The sequence below is a fragment of the Oncorhynchus nerka genome, linkage group LG2 (assembly GCF_034236695.1).
Source record: "Oncorhynchus nerka isolate Pitt River linkage group LG2, Oner_Uvic_2.0, whole genome shotgun sequence".
In the NCBI taxonomy this organism is placed as follows: Eukaryota; Metazoa; Chordata; class Actinopteri; order Salmoniformes; family Salmonidae; genus Oncorhynchus; species Oncorhynchus nerka.
The window spans coordinates 48769071-48790666 of record NC_088397.1 but is presented as its reverse complement, the minus strand read 5'-3'; the positions used below and the strand labels follow the sequence as shown (position 1 = coordinate 48790666).

The following is a 21596-nucleotide window of genomic DNA, read 5'->3' as shown; positions in this document are numbered from 1 at the left end:
ATGACCTTACAGTAACCATATTCTTTTTGACATAGAGAGCTGGAACACACACAATCAACATCTTATGAATCAAATATTTGTACCTGATCTGAAATAGCACCATTAGATCGACTTGGGTTTATCTAGGCTAAAATGTATATACCTTATGTAAGGTCATATAAACAGTGTTAAAATATCCAACTTGCATTCCACAAACTCAGGCCAAACACTTGTTATGCTTAGATAAAAGTGAATTTAATCCATTTATGTAATATCTTCAATAAGCATAGCATTTGTTTTTACACCAAGATATACAGTAACATAATTTGCATATGACTAATGCAATGCGATATGCATTTTTATCACAAAACGGCACAAATTCAGAACATTGATGTACAAACATTTAACACAAGTTTGAAAATGACTCACTACTTTGATAAGTGAGGATTTAGCTCCATAGCTCTTTATAATGATCACAATAAAACATTGGAAAAAAGAGACTTGAAACGTCTCAGGTAAACAATCAATTGATAGCACTAATAACAGATTGAGTCGCAAAAATAGCTGTTTATATAGATAATTATATAGCAGCATGAGCTTTCACCTGTAAATACCAGAGAAGCACACAGCGTTGACAAGGTGTCTTATTGTTGCTTCAGAAATATATTATATTTGTGTTTCATTTAGGTTTATAGTTATATCAGCTAGTTATGCAAGAAAAGTACAAATCCAATTGCAGATAGCTGTAGTTTGGGTATTTATTTGATTCTAATGGTCTAAGGAATACTGGTGGCAGAATGTATATCTATCACAGGTTGGAGAGGCTATTTTGTATGTGTGTGTCAATGTGTAAGAGGTATGTACAATTCTCAAACTGATTTTGTGCGAATGGTATTGTTTAAATCTTATGCGCATGATGAAACCATTATAACAGATTGTTTAAATGGACAACCAAACAACAAATACAATGGCACATCCCAAAGTAGTGTACTATATAGGGAATAGGGTGCTATTTGAGAAGCAACCCAAGTAGCTTATCTAGATGTTATCTTTATATTGTCACTGTTGGTTATTTTAATTCCTTGTCAACTATGGATAGTCGCTTTGATTGGCAACAAACTACTTCACCACTTACATCCCAAGTGAAACAGGCACCAGTAACAAAGCTATTGGAATCCCCTGCACTGCACTGTACAACATCCAAGCCATTACAAGAAGTAAACAGGCAGAGTGATTGTAAATAAAGCTTCAAAGGCAAGATACATGTACCATGAACATTCACTAAATCAGCCTCTGAGCAGACATAACAGTCATGGTCAATTGACAAAGGCATCCAGAATTTTCTCAATGACAATGTTGAGCTTTTAACAATGTGTGTTTTCTTTCCCCAGCAGTGCTTCAAACCCCTCTGTTCCACCACCATGGCAATCTGTTTGATCATGTCAGTTTCTCAGTCGCTCTCCTGTTCTGCCCTTTAGTTCTGCTGTCATTAGTTGTTAATCAAGGTAGAAAATAACAGTCCTGGCCTTGACTGGGAACTCTTTAATGAGAAGCTATTTCCCCAGTGTCAATCTGTCAAGTCTGTCCAAGGGGCCCCTATAGCGGCTAGTTACCAGGCTCCCAACTGTCCCCACACACGCACCAGCACACTCTTTCTCTGGGCCACTAGTCAATGGCAGAGATCAAGACGTGCCCCTTCACCTGGCCTTCACCTGCTTCTCTATTCAAACCTACGTTCCACTTCTGTGTGGATATGCCAATGGGGTTTTGCCTCAAAGGTTGCATACAATAATCAAGTTCTAGCTTTTAGATGTTCTCAGAAGAGCATGTGTTCAATCATGGCAAGATACACAACAACGGGTAAGGAATTATGAACAATGGACATTTCTAAAAAAACATCTTTGTCAAATTGTGAACATGTGTTGCCTGTCCTGGAAACTATTGTGGAAACACCTCGTAGTGATATCTGAAATATTGGCATTTTAGACATCCAAGCCACACCATAAAAAAATGTCACGCCTAGTATCCCTTTTTTGGGGGGAATATAATATTTTATTTCATTTCTCTATTTCTTGCACATCCAATATGGAAAGGGGTATCCGGATCCAAAAGTAAAGAGTGTATTTGTCTCTGTATATATATTTTTTTAAACGGAGGAAGGAGACATGGCTGCACATTCCTCTTATATGAAGTATCAACCCCAGGACTATTGATAGGCGAAGCCAGGACTATTGGTAGGCGCTAACCCCATGACTATTACGGGATGCTGGGAACAGTTTTCTGTTCTGTTTTTTATTTTATGCAGTAAACACAAAGCATTGAATACACTTAGACTTCTCTGTGCAGCTTTTTGAAAAACACTCCTCTAAACATTTCTTTCTGATCATATCCTAGTCCCAAATGCTGACTGGTGCTGTGTGGACTAAGCCCGAGATCAGAAACACTGTTGATCAAATGTTTGTCTCTGAAACATCCTTTAACACAATAAGTCAGTCAAATCACTTTCAGTTGTGATCGAGTATAGAGTATCTAATATGAGACACTGATCACTCCATGGCAGATCATTATCACTATAAATTAATCTCAAACAAAACCGTGCTAGCCTAGCAAGTATTTAAACTTATTTCCAAGCATTTATCTTCGTAGATCTCACATTTATATATGCTATATCAAAAAGATTTTAAGATGTTCATATAAGGTTAAAGCTGCAAAGGTTTAACAGTCTGATGTCTTCAGGTAAATGGTTTCATTTCAAAGAGTGACGTAGCCAAGCCTTAGCCTAGGAGTGAGACTAATTATGTCCATCTCTAGGTCACCGCTGCTCTTCATTTTCACAGAGCCTTTATTCATTTCATAGTCACACTGTACTGTCAGACTTATTATTCACTTTTGCCTCTTGCCCTGTGGCAAAATGTCTTAAAAAACAAATGTTCCATATCAGACAGGATCATACCAGGCAACTCAGTACCAAAAGATACTTTTTGCACATAAATGAAAGCCACTAAATATGTGGGCTTAAAAGCGCTGTGGATTTGCCATCTGAATGACTTGGCAAAAAGAACAAAGAGTTTAGGAAATTCTTTAAAAAGTCAGTTAAAGCATATTAAGCCAGCTTGGCTCAAACATATTCTACAAGGTCTTAGGAATGTCCTACATTTGCCCGATTATGCATGTATCCACTGACCACCCACATTGGTCCATAGGAGCTTCAGATGTATGCATGTATACAACAAAACCACTTGTAAACAAGAACAAGCAAAACTGTTCACCCACAGACAACATCTTTAGGTTGAGTAGCCATATAAGTACATACGCATTCCAAGTGTTTTTCCTGTCTCATCACAGTTTACGTCTGCTTCAAGTGGTGATACTAGGGTGTAGTTTGGTCAGTCATCCAATCTGTAACACTTATGTAAATGTCTTATCTTCTGCCATGTAAATCAATCGGACATTCTCCAAAGCAGGATGCCTCTTTGGCTTCAGTATAACACAAGGTGGTTGTTAAGCATGTTCTTTTGTTTAGCTGCCCCAAGTCAAGAAATAAATAACAAGAGTAGAGAAAAGCCCAAACTGGCTACCACACCCGACATTTCATCTCAGGATTCATGGGAGTACCCGGTTTGCACTGGAATGCATCTGAGAATGCTCCAAAATTCTGTAGGGAGCCGAGTACCCTGTGAGAGAAGATAGGTAAAGAGTGTTAACAGATTGACAGAAAATACTGTATGATGCAATAGCCAAGCGCTACATTTTTACTGTTGGTCGTTACCTGTATTCCAGGGGACTGTGGGAGTCAGTCTTGATGCACTGGCTGGCATATTCAGGCCGATAGGCACCACACCATACCTGGAGGAGAAAGATGTATCACTAATTAAATACATTCAAGTTCGAAACAGTAAAAGCACATTTCTTTTCTCAGCTACATGTGTTCGCATTTTACCAGTGCTGATATTTTTGAATATACAGTAAATGTAAACCATAAAATGATAATGAAATTGATATGCCTGAGAAAATTATTTTTTCCAAAGTGCCTTTCGACTGAATAATCCCAGCAGGGATTTTGTTTGGCTGTTATGCAGACATTGGCTTTTGACCTGGTTTTGGATAAGGACTATAAAACACTAGTCTGGCTTTGCTCTTGCCTTGTTTTCCCTGGCACCGCAGTGGTCTTTAAAAACAACAACATTCTGTACCCCTAGGTAGGTCGCTTGATATAGTCATGATCTGGTGTAGTTTTAAACTCCTTGGTCCAATTGTTTATCTCTTGAAAACCAAGTATTTAGGAAAATATAATCTCTTTGTGTTTTTGTTCTCAATGGTCTGTGGACAGCAGTGGAGGAGGGACGCTAATATAGCTTTTAGGTCCCATGGTGTAATAAAGGCTACTTTAGACCAGGGTTTCCCAACCTCGGTTAGCACTACACAGCTGATTCAAATAACCAACTCATCATCAAGCTTTGATTATTTTAATCAGCTGTGTAGTGCTAGGCGCAGGGTGGGCAACTCCAGTCCTCGAGGGCCTGATTGGTGTCACACTGTTTCTCCATCGCTAGCAAACACAGCTGATTAATCAAATTGCAATCTAAACTGAAGATCATGATTAGGTGATTATTGGAGTCAGGTGAGTTAGCTGGGGCAAAACTGTGACACCAATCAGGCCCTTGAGGACTGGAGTTGCCCACCCCTGTAGGGGAATCCTGCTTTAGACTACTCAATTTATTAAAATGGGAGCTTACTCACTTGGGCAAAGTTAAGGAAAAAAAGTTGCTTGTGGTCCATGTCCAGACCAGGTAAACGAAGCTCTTCTCCTTCTCTCTCCACCCACTTCATATAGGCCTGACCACAAACATGAAAAACATACAAATATAAAATATAATTAGTATTTAGTCAGATAATTTTTGTTGTTGTTATGAAGTGGTTCATTGTGTTTTATGGGGGTTGAATGTGTTTTGCCAGGGTACTATGATTGTGTCGCACCTTGTAAGCTTGCCGAACTCCTCCGTTGTCTGCGATGTTTTCCCCCAAAGTACTAATTCCACTGACCTGGGGTAACACAGAGACAGTCATTAAAGTCCAGTCTCCTTTTTACCTCATTTAACACCTGATTTAGGTTGTCTTAAGTGTTTGTACATAAAATATTTGAAAAGGTTCCAAAATCACTGCAGAAGGTATATAACACACTCAAATTTAATCAAATCTATGTATATAGCCCTTCTTACATCAGCTGATATCTCAAAGTGCTGTACAGAAACCCAGCCTAAAACCCCAAACAGCAAGCAATGCAGGTGTAGAACCACGGTGACTAGGAAAAACTCCCTAGAAAGCCCGGAACCTAGGAAGAAACCTAGAGAGGAACAAGGCTCTGAGGGGTGGCCAGTCCTCTTCTGGCCGTGCCGGGTGGAGATTATAACAGAACATGGCCAAGATGTTCAAATGTTCATAAATGACCAGCATGGTCAAATAATAATAATCACAGTAGTTGTCGAGGGTGCAGCAAGTCAGCACCTCAGGAGTAAATGTCAGTTGGCTTTTCATAGCCGATCATTAAGAGTATCTCTACCGCTCCTGCTGTCTCTAGGGAGTTGAAAACAGCAGGTCTGGGACAGGTAGCACGTCCGGTGAACAGGTCAGGGTTCCATAGCCGCAGGCAGAACAGTTGAAACTGGAGCAGCAGCACAGCAGCTAAATGGTAAACACTCAATCGAGGTTCTTTCAAAAAAAAATCTAGCATCTTCTATAATCTTTAGTTTTAGTCATTATACCAAAATACATATAACATTTTGCCCATGCTTCTGCTACATTGGGAAACTCACATTTTGTCCTCCTGCAAGCTTCCAGTTGAAGTTGCCATACTGTTGCACCATGCACTGTGACTGGTCCTTAAAGTGCTCAGCAGAATAATTACTCCACCAGTTAAGCATGTTACCATCCTTGTCAAAATTACGGCCTGTTTTTGAAAGATATAATGTGGAATTAATTGTGATGCAATCTCTTTGACATTTTCCCATGAATTAATGCTCTATACTAAAAATGATTTTGCAACACATTGGACACAGACATGGACAGTGACTGTAAATATGAGGACTGCCTCACCATTGTCATCAAACCCGTGGGTGATCTCATGTCCAATAACCATCCCTATTCCACCAAAGTTCAGGGCCTGGAGCTGCTGCTTACTGAAGAAAGGAGGTTGCAGGATACCGGCAGGGAATACTAGGAAAAGGGACAGAGAGAATCGTACAAGGAACAGATCGGGCCAAATGAACTAAGACCGTCTATAATCGTTGTGATGGAAACTAATGTTGGTGCTTTTCTTTTTACCAACTTCTGTGTTCTATGTTTGTGCTTTTCTAATCACCGTTTTCATGCAAGTGACTGATTGAATGAACCTTCACGATCAGTATCTGCAATTTGGCAGTACGCCCAGACCCTTATTTTGAGAACGAAAGATACAGTGCCTTGCAAAAGTATTCACCCCCCTTGGCGTTTTTCCTATTTTGTTGCATTACAACCTGTAGTTTCAATTTATTTTTATTTGGAATTCATGTAATGGACATACACAAAATAGTCCAAATTGGTGAAGTGAAATTTAAAAAATAACTTGTTTAATAAAAATAAAACATGGAAAAGTGGTGCGTGCATATGTATTCATCCCCTTTGACATGAAGCCCCTAAATAAGATCTGGTGCAACCAATTACCTTCAGAAGTCACATAATTAGTTAAATAAAATCCACCTGTGTGCAATCTAAGTGTCACATGATCGGTCACATGATCTCAGTATGTATACATGTATATATATATATATATCTATATATATATATATCTGTTCTGAAAGGCCCCAGTCTGCAACACCACTAAGCAAGGGGCACCACCAAGCAAGCGACACCATGATGATCAAGGAGCTCTCCAAACAGGTCAAGGATGAAGTTGTGGAGAAGTACAGATCAGGGTTGGGTTTAAAAAATATATCTGCAACTTTGAACATCCCACAGAGCACCATTAAATCCATTATTAAAAAATGGAAAGAATATCACACCCCAACAAACCTGCCAAGAGAGGGCCGCCCACCAAAACTCATAGACCAGGCAAGGAGGGAATTAATCAGAGAGGCAACAAAGAGACCAACGATAACCCTGAAGTAGCTGCAACGCTCCACAGCGGACATTGGAGTATCTGTCCATAGGACCACTTTAAGCTGTACACTCCACAGAGCTGGGCTTTACGGAAGAGTGGCCAGAAAAAAAGCCATCTCTGAAATATTTTTTTGGTGTTCGCCAAAAGGCATCTGGGAGACTCCCCAAACATATGGAAGAAGGTACTCTGGTCAGATGCGACTAAAATTTAGCTTTTTGTCCATCAAGGAAAACACTATGTCTGGCGCAAACCCAACACCTCCCATCACCCCGAGAATACCATCCCCACAGTGAAGCATGGTGGTGGCAGCATCATGCTGTGGGGATGTTTATCATCGGCAGGGACTGTGAAACTGGTCAGAATTGAAGGAATGATGGATTGCACTAAATACAGGGAAATTCTTGAGGGAAACCTGTTTCAGTCTTCCAGAGATTTGAGACCGGGACGGAGGTTCACCTTCCAGCAGGACAATGACCTTAAGCATACTGCTAAAGCAACACTCGACTGGTTTAAGGGGAAACATTTCAGCGTCTTGGAATGGCCTATCCATTTTAATTCCAGGTTGTAAGGCAACAAAATAGGAAAAATGCCAAGGGGGTGAATACTTTCGTAAGCCACTGTATCTCAGTTCCAAGGTCTCAGCTTAGAGAAGAAGCCTTGTGAGGTATTGATCTGTTACATGCATGACCCAATATTGGTCAGATGAATTAATTATAGATAAGCTAAATCATGCAAATATGACTTGTCTGCATTATATAAGAGAATGAATGACTACCCCGTGAGAACTCCTGACAGACGTTCACTATGGTGCATCAAGTTTGTTGGAACCTCTTCAGCGCGCTGATAATAAACAATGATTCTTTTATGATCCCTGTGTAAGAATTTCCACAAAATATTGACGTCACAAACTGGATTATTAATTCTGCCTGCCGAGCTTTCCAGTGGGGGGTAGGCATTGTATGACGCATGAGGGAAATTCCTGTCTGACCAAAAGAGGACGAGACCCGCCCAAACCAGAGCCTTACTATGAGCTGCCCAGGAGGAGATGTATCATCCGCGAACAATTGAGGGATGGTAACTGATTTCAGTAAGTCAATTATAAATGAATCAGTATAGAAAATAAATTATACAAAATAAAATGAAGGTGACCAATGCATAAAAAGGTACTCATATTCTTATAGAGAGAAGGCTATTCACTAGTCTAACGAGAAGACTAGAGCGAGGACGTAACGGTACCATGGAAAGCCTCGCTGACAGCTGTCTACAGGCATTTATAATAAATATCTACAGTTGAAGTCGGAAGTTTACATACACTTAGGTTGGAGTCATTAAAACTTGTTTTTCAAACCACTCCACAAATTTCTTGTTAACAAACTATAGTTTTGGTAAGTCGGTTAGGACATCTACTTTGTGCATGACACAAGTAATTTTTCCAACAATTGTTTACAGACAGATTATTTAACTTATAATTCACTGTATCACAATTCCAGGGGGTCAGAAGTTTACATACACTAAGTTGACTGTGCCTTTAAACAGCTTAGAAAATTCCCCAAAATTATGTCATGCTTTAGAAGCTTCTGATAGGCTAATTGACATCATTTGAGTCAATTGGAGGTGTACTTGTGGCTGTAATTCAAGGCCTACCTTGAAACACAGTGCCTCTTTGCTTGACATCATGGAAAAATCCAAAGAAATCAGCCAAGACCTCAGAATTTTTTTGTAGACCTCCACAAGTCTGGTTCATCCTTGGGAGCAATTTCCAAATGCCTGAAGATACCACGTTCATCTGTACAAACAATAGTACGCAAGTATAAACACCATGGAACCACGCAGCCGTCATACCGCCCAGGAAGGAGACGCGTTCTGTCTCCTAGAAATTAACGTACTTTGGTGCAAAATGTGCAAATCAATCCCAGAACAACAGCAAAGGACCTTGTGAAGATTATGGAGGAAACGGGTACAAAGGAATATATACACAGTAAAATGAGTCCTATATCGACATAATCTGAAAGGCCGCTCAACAAGGAAGAAGCCACCGCTCCAAAACCGCCATAAAAAGCGAGACTATGGTTTGCAACTGCACATGGGGACAAAGATCGTACTTTTTGGAGAAATGTCCTCTGGTCTGATGAAACAAAAATAGAACTGTTTGGACATAATGACCATCATTATGTTTGGAGGAAAAAGGGGGAGGCTTGCAAGCCGAAGAACACAATCCCAACCGTGAAGCACGGGGGTAGCAGTATCGTGTTGTGGGGGTGCTTTGCTGCAGGAGGGACTGGTGCACTTCACAAAATAGATGACAGCACGAGGCAGGAAAATTATGTGTATATATTGAAGCAACATCTCAAGACATCAGTCAGAAAGTTCAAGCTTGGTCGCAAATGGGTCTTCCAAATGGACAATGACCCCAAGCATACTTCCAAAGTTGTGGCAAAATGGCTTAAGGACAACAAAGTCAAGGATTTGGAGTGGCCATCACAAAGCCCTGACCTCAATCCTATAGAAAATGTGTGGGCAGAAGTGAAAAAGCATGTGCGAGCAAGGAGGCCTACAAACCTGACTGTTACACCAGCTCTGTCAGTAGGAATGGGCCAAAATTCACCCAACTTATTGTGGGAAGGCTGTGGACATTTGACCCAAGTTAAACAATTTAAAGTCAATGCTACCAAATACTAATTGAGTATACTTCTAACCCACTGGGAATGTGATGCAATAAATAAAAGATGAAATAAATAATTATCTAGTATTATATTCACATTCTTAAAATAAAGTGGTGATCCTAACTGACCTAAGACTGGGAAATTTTTCTCGGATTAAATGTCAGGAATTGTGAAAAACTGAGTTTAAATGTATTTGGCTAAGGTGTACAGTATGTAAACTTCTGACTTCCACTGTATGTACAGGATATACATATGGTGCATAGCAAGTAATGACAAGAGAATTGTTGAAGATGCACATGGGTAATAAGGGAGATTACAGAGTGTGTTTGGGAATGTGGATGTGAAAGTTGTGTGATTGTGAGAAATGGCTTATTAAACTGATGGAAATTTGGATAATAAATCGATTGACATGATTACTATTACGATTGAAATTTGGATATTAAGAGTGATTGAAATATGATAATAAACTGATTGAAAATTGGATTATAAGAGATTGAAATTTAGCTGTAAATTACTGAGCGAATGAGAGCTGTCAGGGGACTAGCTCACGTGTGAAAGAGGGGAATGAATGCCCCAACCAGTTCTGTGAATTGAGTTTTTCACTCTGTAACGTTATCTAGGGTTTTGTCCACCACCACCCGTTGGATCTACAGGTGGAGGATAACATGTCTCGATAAGTAACGAGGATTACATGATAACATGTCTCAGAGGATAACGTGATTACACGTCTCATTAGTAACAAGGATAACATGTCTCTGAGGGTAACATGCCTTTAGAATACATGGGGATAACATGACTCATCAGTGGAGTTTGATGGTGCAACGTTATTATGTATGTGGAGATATGAAAGGAGAAAGTACTATTCCCAAATATTCTGTTAAATAGAGCACTAGAGTGAATATTAAAACCCCTGTATGAATAGAACACAGGTGTAGAGGAGGAATTTGTGATGTAAAACACGTGTAATGGGTTACTAGAGATAAAGTAACATAATATTGAGTATAATGGGTTACTAGAGAAAAGTAACATAATATTGAGTATAATGGGTTACTAGACAAAAGTAACATAATATTGAGTATAATGGGTTACTAGACAAAAGTAACATAATATTGAGTATAATGGGTTACTAGACAAAAGTAACATAATATTGAGTATAATGGGTTACTAGAGATAAAGTAACATCATATTGAGTATAATGGGTTACTAGAGATAAAGTAACATCATATTGAGTATAATGGGTTACTAGAGAAAAGTAACATAATATTGAGTATAATGGGTTACTAGAGATAAAGTAACATCATATTGAGTATAATGGGTTACTAGACAAAAGTAACATCATATTGAGTATAATGGGTTACTAGACAAAAGTAACATAATATTGAGTATAATGGGTTACTAGACAAAAGTAACATAATATTGAGTATAATGGGTTACTAGAGATAAAGTAACATCATATTGAGTATAATGGGTTACTAGAGATAAAGTAACATCATATTGAGTATAATGGGTTACTAGAGAAAAGTAACATAATATTGAGTATAATGGGTTACTAGAGAAAAGTAACATAATATTGAGTATAATGGGTTACTAGACAAAAGTAACATAATATTGAGTATAATGGGTTACTAGAGAAAAGTAACATAATATTGAGTATAATGGGTTACTAGAGATAAAGTAACATCATATTGAGTATAATGGGTTACTAGAGATAAAGTAACATCATATTGAGTATAATGGGTTACTAGAGATAAAGTAACATCATATTGAGTATAATGGGTTACTAGAGAAAAGTAACATAATATTGAGTATAATGGGTTACTAGAGAAAAGTAACATAATATTGAGTATAATGGGTTACTAGACAAAAGTAACATAATATTGAGTATAATGGGTTACTAGAGAAAAGTAACATAATATTGAGTATAATGGGTTACTAGAGATAAAGTAACATAATATTGAGTATAATGGGTTACTAGAGATAAAGTAACATCATATTGAGTATAATGGGTTACTAGACAAAAGTAACATAATATTGAGTATAATGGGTTACTAGACAAAAGTAACATAATATTGAGTATAATGGGTTACTAGAGATAAAGTAACATCATATTGAGTATAATGGGTTACTAGAGATAAAGTAACATCATATTGAGTATAATGGGTTACTAGACAAAAGTAACATAATATTGAGTATAATGGGTTACTAGAGAAAAGTAACATAATATTGAGTATAATGGGTTACTAGACAAAAGTAACATAATATTGAGTATAATGGGTTACTAGACAAAAGTAACATAATATTGAGTATAATGGGTTACTAGAGAAAAGTAACATCATATTGAGTAATGGGTTACTAGAGATAAAGTAACATAATATTGAGTAAAATGGGTTACTAGAAATCTGATGAAGTAACAATAGAAATAATAATAATATACAACTTGCACACCCACACATCAACGTGCTTAAGTGGTGTAAAAGATTTGGAGTAATCTTCAGTGGTCCCTTTATGGATCATTTGATAAAGATACGGTTAAAGCATTGTACGGGACTTGAATTAAACCTAACCAATAAAACTATAAATGCTTATGAGACTTCCTCCACCCTGGTAATACATTTTGAAATAAATCCCATACCCTGTTAAATAGACCCAATGATTTTCTGTATTCATCTACTCAACCATTTAACTTGCTAGGTAGAGACTTATTATGGACAGAGCACCATGCCATCTACAGGGGACTGATAGACCATAACACGGTCACCACCGATAAATCCATGATTATCGAAAACTTCAACAAGCATTTCTCAACGGCTGGCCATGCCTTCCTCCTGGCTACTCCAACCTCGGCCAACAGCTCCGCCCCCCCCCCCGCAGCTACTCGCCCAAGCCTCTCCAGGTTCTCCTTTACCCAAATCCAGATAGCAGATGTTCTGAAAGAGCTGAAAAACCTGGACCTGTACAAATCAGCTGGGCTTGACAATCTGGACCCTCTATTTCTGAAACTATCCGCCGCCATTGTCGCAACCCCTATTACCAGCCTGTTCAACCTCTCTTTCATATCGTCTGAGATCCCCAAGGATTGGAAATCTGCCGCAGTCATCCCCCTCTTCAAAGGGGGAGACACCCTGGACCCAAACTGTTACAGACCTATATCTATCCTGCCCTGCCTATCTAAGGTCTTTGAAAGCCAAGTCAACAAACAGGTCACTGACTATCTCGAATCCCACCGTACCTTCTCCGCTGTGCAATCTGGTTTCCGAGCCGGTCACGGGTGCACCTCAGCCACGCTCAAGGTACTAAACGATATAACTGCTATCAACAGTACTGTGCAGCCGTCTTCATCGACCTTGCCAAGGCTTTCGGCTCTGTCAATCACCATATTCTTATCAGCAGACTCAGTAGCCTCGGTTTTTCTGATGACTGCCTTGCCTGATTCACCAACTACTTTGCAGACAGAGTTCAGTGTGTCAAATCGGAGGGCATGCTGTCCGGTCCTCTAGCAGTCTCTATGGGGGTGCCACAGGGTTCAATTCTCGGGCCGACTCTTTTCTCTGTATATATCAATGATGTTGCTCTTGCTGCGGGCGATTCCCTGATCCACCTCTACGCAGACGACACCATTTATTATACTTCTGGACCTTCCTTGGACACTGTGCTAACTAACCTCCAAACGAGCTTCAATGCCATACAACACTCCTTCCGTGGCCTCAAACTGCTCTTAAACGCTAGTAAAACCAAATGCATGCTTTTCAACTGTTCGCTGCCTGCACCCGCACGCCCGACTAGCATCACCACCCTGGATGGTTCCGACCTAGAATATGTGGACATCTATAAGTACCTAGGTGTCTGGCTAGACTGTAAACTCTCCTTCCAGACTCATATCAAACATCTCCAATCTAAAATCAAATCTAGAGTCTGCTTTCTATTCAGCAACAACGCCTCCTTCACTCATGCCGCCAAAAATTGTAATAATTCTCCTACCTCATGCCTTTTGCATACAATGTATATAGACTCTCTTTTTTTCTACTGTGTTATTGACTTGTTAATTGTTTACTCCATGTGTAACTCTATGTTGTCTGTTCACACTGCTATGCTTTATCTTGTCCAGGTCGCAGTTGCAAATGAGAACTTGTTCTCAACTAGCCTACCTGGTTAAATAAAGGTGAAATGAAATTTAAAAAAAATAAAAAATGCCAGCTCAGTTAATACGTATTGATCCCTCCAAAGCATTACATGTTAATCTTAAAATAATAGACATTTAATAAGTGTGAAGCAGAAAGTGAATATCCAACAGAAATTTGAAATAAATATATAGAGTAACATTGTTAGGGTAGACTCAAATGAAAACAATGCCTTCCAATATGGATAAAGTTATCATATTTGTTTTGTTTTAAACCTTGCAATGGGGGAAAAGCAGAATGTTGTTTGAGAGTGATCCATGTGTATTAGTAATAGTAGATTAATGCAACCGCTGTGTCAGATTGTTTTTAAACTTGACGGAAAAAGCATAACCTTAGAATGGCGCTCAGAGTCCAATCCAGCCAAAGAAATATCCGCCATGTTGGAGTCAACAGAAGTTAGAAATAACACTATAAATATTCACTTACCTTTGATGATCTACATCAGAAGGCACTCCCAGGAATCCCAGTTCGACAATAAATGACTGATTTGTTCCATAAAGTCCATCATTTATGTCCAATTATCCACTTGTTGTTTCAGCCCAGTAATCCATCTTCATGAGGCGCGAGCACTTCGTCCAGACAAAAACTCGAAAAGTTCCGTTACAGGTCGTAGAAACAAGTCAAACGATGTATGGAATCAATCTTTAGGATGTTTTTAACATAAAACATCAATAATGTTCCAACCGGAGAATTCCTATGTCTGAAGAAAAGCACTGGAACGAGAGCTAACTCTGTCGGGAGCGCGCGTCACGAGCCTGAGACACTCTGCCAGACTACTGACTCATTCAGCTCCCATAACCCCTCCTTTATAGCAGAAGCCTGAAACAAGTTTCTAAAGACGGTTGACATCTAGTGGAAGCCGTAGGAAGTGCAACTTGACTCCATAGACACTATGTATTCGGTAGGCCAAGCTTTGAAAAACTACAAACCTCAGATTTCCCACTTCCTGGTTGGATTTTTCTCAGGTTTTTGCCTGCCATATGAGTTCTGTTATACTCACAGACATCATTCAAACAGTTTTAGAAACTTCAGAGTGTTTTCTATCCAATAATACTAATGTGCATATATTAGCATCTGGGACAGAGTACGAGGCAGTTCACTCTGGGCATGCTATTCATCCAAAAGTGAAAATGCTGCCCCCTATCCCAAAAAGGTTTAGAGTGCTTCCTATTGGGAAGGGAGTCCTAGTTGAAGGAAACTGATATGGAGACTCGTGAAAGTAACAAAGTGAATGGTAAATAGGCTTTCAAATTGCACTCCAATGATGCAATATCTTAGTAATTTGAAGAAGTAAGAGGGATCAAGCCCTGGTCCACTGCTCTCGTGTTTATGTCATCTGTTGTTCGGGTTAGAGATAAAATTCCTGTGATACAATAGATAGGTGCCAGTCCCTTCTGAACTCAAACAGGCTGTATGAAAGACAGTGGGGAAATTTGGGACAGGGTTATGAATAATTTAATAAGCAAGTTTTTTTGACAATTCCATAGTTTGGGTAGAACCAGTGATTTAAGTAAAGAAGGTAATGTCATCTAAAACAATACTCTGTTTCCATTACATGGAACTGTGTCCAGTGACTTGCCTAGTTAAATAAAGGTTAAATAAAAAAATTAAAATGTAAGTAATATAATCTAAAACATTTTTTAAAAATCCATTACGTGGAACTGTGTCCAGAATGAAGTAGATCTAAGTAAATGTTTTAGTACCGAATATTAAGTTGATAAGCCAGCACTAACTTTTTGAAGGTCCTAGTAGATTTCATATTTTGACTAGTTTTATGTCCCAGAGACAGTTTGTACAGAATTGTATGTTAATGCAACAGGTCAAAATGACAAGGTTACAAGAGAGGGGCTCTGGGATTGTTTACTTTAGAAGGTGCCTATTCAGCTTGACGGGACACTGCATCATCATCAAGTCTGAAGTATAATTATGTATACGACTGATGGAATGTCCACTAGCAAGTTTTTTTTTACATGTTTATCAATGATTGTTTTTTTCTGTTTTTTTTCACCTTTATTTAACCAGGTAGGCTAGTTGAGAACAAGTTCTCATTTACAACTGCAACCTGGCCAAGACAAAGCAAAGCAGTGTGACACAGACAACAACACAGAGTTACACATGGAGTAAACAATAAACAAGCCAATAACACAAACAAGTCAATGACACAGTAGAGAAAAGAAAGTCTATATACTGTGTGTGCAAAAGGCATGAGGAGGTAGGCAATAAATAGGCCATAGGAGCGAATAATTACAATTTAGCAGATTAACACTGGAGTGATAAATGAGCAGATGATGATGTGCAAGTAGAGATACTGGTGTGCAAAAGAGCAGAAAAGTAAATCAAATAAAAACAGTATGGGGGTGAGGTAGGTAGATTGGGTGGCTATTTACAGATGGACTATGTACAGCTGCAGTGATCGGTTAGCTGCTCAGATAGTTGATGTTTAAAGTTGGTGAGGGAAATAAAAGTCTCCAACTTCAGCGATTTTTGCAATTCGTTCCAGTCACTGGCAGCAGAGAACTGGAAGGAAAGGCAGCCAAATGAGGTGTTGGCTTTGGGGATGATCAGTGAGATATACCTGCTGGAATGTGTGCTACGGGTGGGGGTTGTTATCATGACCTGTGAACTGAGATAAGGCGGAGCTTTACCTAGCATGGACTTGTAGATGACCTGGAGCCAGTTGGTCTGGCAACGAATATGTAGCGAGAGCCAGCCGACTAGAGCATACAGGTCGCAGTGGTGGGTGGTATAAGGTGATTTGGTAACAAAACGGATGGCACTGTGATAAACTGCATCCAGTTTGCTGAGTAGAGTGTTGGAAGCTATTTTGTCGATGACATCGCCGAAGTCGAGGATCGGTAGGATAACTTACTAGGGTAAGTTTGGCGGCGTGAGTGAAGGAGGCTTTGTTGCGAAATAGAAAGCCGATTCTAGATTTGATTTTGGATTGAATATGTTTAATATGAGTCTGGAAGGAGAGTTTACAGTCTAGCCAGACACCTAGGTATTTATAGTTGTCCACATATTCTAGGTCAGAACCATCCAGGGTTGTGATGCTAGTCGGGCAGGCGGGTGCAGGCAGCGAATGGTTGAAAAGCATGCATTTGGTTTTACTAGCGTTTAAGAGCAGTTTGAGGCCACGGAAGGAGTGTTGTATGGCATTGCAACTCGTTTGGAGGTTAGTTAGCACAGTGTCCAAGGAAGGTCCAGAAGTATAATAAATGGTGTCGTCTGCGTAGAGGTGGATCAGGGAATCGCCCGCAGCAAGAGCGACATCATTGATATATACAGAGAAAAGAGTCGGCCCGAGAATTGAACCCTGTGGTACCCCCATAGAGACTGGCAGAGGTCCGAACTACATGCCCTCCGATTTGACATACTGAACTCTGTCTGCAAAGTAGTTGGTGAACCAGTTGAGGCAGTCGTCAGAAAAACCAAGGCTATTGAGTCTGCCGATAAGAATATGGTGATTGGCAGAGTCGAAAGCCTTGGCCAGGTTGATGAAGACGGCTGCACAGTACTGTCGTTTATCGATGGCGGTTATGATATTGTTTAGTACCTTGAGCGTGGCTGAGGTGCATCCGTGACCGGCTCGGAAGCCAGATTGCACAGCGGAGAAGGTACGGTGGGATTCGAAATGGTCAGTGATCTGTTTATTAACTTGGCTTTCGAAGACTTTATATAGGCAGGATGGATATAGGTCTGTAACAGTCTGGGTCTAGGGTGTCACCCCCAACCCACCTACTCACAGGTTAGATAGGATGCTGTACACAAATGACATTTTCTGAAGTTTGTATTGTCAGCGTTTTGGTTGCACACATGTAAATTATCTTGATAAGAAATGTACTGAATAACCCAATGTAAGCCTGATACACAAAATGTTTGAAATATCTTTAAATAATGTCTAAGGTACAGGGAAACAAACACTCACTGAATTGGGCTGACTGACCTCGGACCTCTGTTCTGACTTCCTGGTGAGGCCTGATCACCCGCACTAGAAAGACTAGAGACATTGAGTGAAATTGAAATGGGCTATGTAAACTCTAATAATTAAGAATAAGTTAATAATTTATCAATCGTCCTATGTGTGATTCGGACCACGAGAAAGACAGAGGGAGAGAGCGCTGCCCCTGAATCAGGAACACCTGTCTCTAGTCTATTTTACCATTACCTTTTGGGATACAATTATTTCCTGATGGAGTTATCAAGAGTTTTAATTATAATTTGATTTGTTATTCTAATTAGTTTATTTTTGATTTAACAGGCAGTATTGTTGTTTTCTTGGACGCATGAATCACGATGTGAGTCATGTCCAAAGGGGGAATTAACGGTCCCCTGGGCCTTTGGTAAATATGCAAATAGATTTTCTTCACATGCCTGCCAGTAAAAGGAAAAAGATGGTGGGAATGGTTGACAGTTACTCCAAATGGACTGAAGTTTTCTCCACCTCGAGTGATATATTTGTATTGCTGTTGTTGTTTTGTTTTCTTTGTTTTTTTCTTGCTTCAATAACAAATCTCACCGAATTGGGTCTGCTGGATGGTCGTGATTTCTCCCTAAGGATTCTCCCTTAGCTCTCTAACTCCCTGACCCTGTAACTCTGCGGTGAGATCGCCAAAATGATAGGGGAGTATAAGCCAATTTGAGAAATAATATTTTCAACTGTGTATTAAGAGTATTGGTAGTAGTAATAAATTGTCATAAATGATTTACTGTATCTGGATTTCCTAAATCAGAAATGCCCTAAACTAAACTGTTCTGGTCTGTCCTCTCTCGAGGTTATGGCGAAGGTGACCACAGATGGTATCTAGATGTATGGAAGGGATCATTTGGTCCTCAAACCCCCCCTAACCGGCTGAAGCAATGGCGACAATGGCGTTCAGTACGGTCCTTCACCACATCTACCGTGAGACCTGATCCGAGCCAGCACCCTGCACAAAGCATCCAGTCGAGGCTATCAACTGCCTTTTCTCTCATGCCTTTTCTCTCGGGAGTGCGACATAAGTTCATGTCATACTGTTGGTGTACTGGTTGAAAAATGGACAAAGACATAATGGACTGTAAAGGATAGTGGAGGCTCAGGTGAGAGACATTATCAAGGGCCATCCATTTTGAACATGTGCCATTAGGAGGACAAAATGAAACACTATCTGAAGAAGAACATGAAGAAAACGGCAGAAGGATGAGTGCCGGGAGGGTTGAGGGGGGTCAACCGTGCACGTAATTGATTTAGGCTTATCCAAAATGGTTTATTTGGGCTATCAGGTTGATTGTGGAGGTCTGCAGACTGCGAAATTGAGTGTAATTTAGACTAAGAATGCATTGAAAAACCAATCTGTCATTACCACAAATTGGGGCCGTGATGAGAAACGTTAATGTTAGAAAAATAAGAGAAATATACTGTATGTCAATGTAAATTTACATTCCGCCAGTATTGGTGTGTGCTAAGTTGAGGGTCTTAAATTAAAGTGATAGAACCAACGTGAAGCATTAAGGACTGTCATTCTAAATTTGGGTTGGATAATTTATCAATAGTTATAATTAGGATTTGGAAAGTCGAGGCTTCTATAGACAGAGCTATGCCCCTAAATTGTGAGGAGAGCCACTAGATTGTAGCTTGGGCAAACCTTGCCCCAATCTCATTCTTTTAAAGGTTGGTGTGAAACTGTTATAACATGTATTCTCTCTTCCCTGTGAAAGTCACTATGCGTGTGCCCTAGACCAGATTCAGGAGATCTCTAGAGACGTAGAGAAAATTGGAAATGCTAAAAGAATTGCTTAAATTGGCTTTGCAAAACAGAGAGACTATCTTTTGGCAGGTCAAGGGGGCACTTGTGCAATCATTGGCGATGAATGTTGTACTTTTGTCCCAGATCACTCTTCTAATATGACTGATCTCGCCGAATACATTGCCACTGTTGCTAAAAATAATTCCCCACAACCAGAGTGGACATCTGCAACTTGGTTGGAATCCCTGTTTGGAAGTTGGGGATCCCAAATTGCCCAATGGGCTGCAACATGTTTTTTATTTCTTAGTTTGTCTAAATTGTGTTATTTAACATGCTGTGTATGTGTATTCTTGATAAATTCACTCCTGCTAATAAAAGTATAACCTTTATTATGATGATAGTATTACCCTACTAATAAGAATGTATAACCCAAAATGGAGGGTTTGAAATTATCTGTGTTTTCTGTGTTGATTTCCCTTACTTTAATAGGAGTATAGAATATTTTGATATTGAAGCTAAAATCGAAATGCTTACATTAAAATGTAATGATTATTATCACATGAGATAAGAGAATGGAATGTGATGGAACATTTTATGTTGGTGCTTTTCTATTTAACAATTTCTGTGTTCATGCAAGTGTCTGATTGAACGAACCCTGAATATCAGTATCTGCAATTTGGCAGAACGCCCAGACCCTTGTTTTGAGAATGAAAGTCCTCTCAGTTTCAAGGTCTCAGCTTAGAGAAGAAGCCTTGTGAGGTATTGGTCGGTCACATGAATGAAGTAAACGTTAATGATGAATTAATTATGAATAAGCTAAATCACTGCCCCGTGGGAGCTCCTGACAGACGTTCACTATGGTACTTCAAGTTTGTTGGAACCTCTCCATTTAAGATTGACTTTGAGTGCCCCGTGGTAGAATTCCCACATCATGCACATCATCTTTTATATCAAGTGAATGAAACAAAATTCTTCACATCTGACTAATCATTGCAGCATTGTCTGAGTTACATTCATTGTTGCTGGCGCCCCAAGCCAAGTCCATATTTTTTAGCCACAAAGTTTGTGTGCACTGGAGCCTGAAACTATCAACAGCAGAACGGATTACCGCCAGTCATTGTTCTCAATGAGGTGAGAGTGGAGGTGAGCCAGCACTTATGGAAAAACCACATGATTTCACATGTGGAAAATCACGTTTTGCACATGTGAAATCATGTGAAACCATGTGTTTTTGGAACAATTCACATGGTGATGTGGATTTTCACACTAAATTTCACATGGATTTTCACGCGATCGCATAACCTTTCACGTGGATTAAAATTCACGAGATTTCACAGATGATGCCCTGGAAATAAATGTGTTATGATACACACACAGTGCTTTTAACTAACATTTTGGACTACAGTGTGTATGTTTATTTAAACAGCAATTATTATTCCTCATGTCCTTACCTGGGATTTGAACTCAGAACCTCTAGGTTCACTGCATTCTGATCATCCTGCTACACCAGAATGTCTGTGTCAATAACTGATTTCACCTGCATTCCTACACGTTGGACATCAAAGTATATCTCCGTTTTGTTAAAAATACACTCAAGAAAAATTATTATATTTATCATAGTGATTCAGGTGTTACATTAAAACAGAATAATATACCCCACCAACATTTGACAACTATACAGAAAACTCTCAAATCGCTAAAGTAAGTAAATGTAATCAATGATGGCAGCTTCATTAAATAGTATGTCTGAATTCCATGTCTGAAATGTGCTGTTTAAATAAAGCTGGATTTGATTTGATGATTTGATGGCAAAGTAGGTTACTGGCAAGGAGTGGCAGCAAGTGTCCTGTAGATTACTAGCAATGTTTTACCAGTAAGTTCTTCTGAATGTTAAAATAACTTATTAACTAGTAGT

At 39.4% G+C, this 21596-nt stretch overlaps 1 protein-coding gene across 2 annotated transcripts in view; it reads right to left on the bottom strand.

Moving 5' to 3' along the window:
- Positions 1 to 221: 221 nt before the first annotated feature.
- LOC115136762 (membrane metallo-endopeptidase-like 1) overlaps positions 222 to 21596 on the bottom strand; it is a 44209-nt gene continuing 22834 nt past the window's right edge. For both annotated transcript variants that reach the window (XM_029672524.2, XM_029672541.2), the window contains exons 19-24: positions 6073 to 6192; positions 5793 to 5926; positions 4957 to 5022; positions 4720 to 4815; positions 3749 to 3825; positions 222 to 3653 (exon numbers count right to left, since the gene is read on the bottom strand). In XM_029672524.2, coding sequence (XP_029528384.1) covers positions 3554 to 3653; positions 3749 to 3825; positions 4720 to 4815; positions 4957 to 5022; positions 5793 to 5926; positions 6073 to 6192 — 593 coding nt within the window. In that variant the 3' untranslated portion in view covers positions 222 to 3553. The remainder of the gene's footprint in view (positions 3654 to 3748; positions 3826 to 4719; positions 4816 to 4956; positions 5023 to 5792; positions 5927 to 6072; positions 6193 to 21596) is intronic.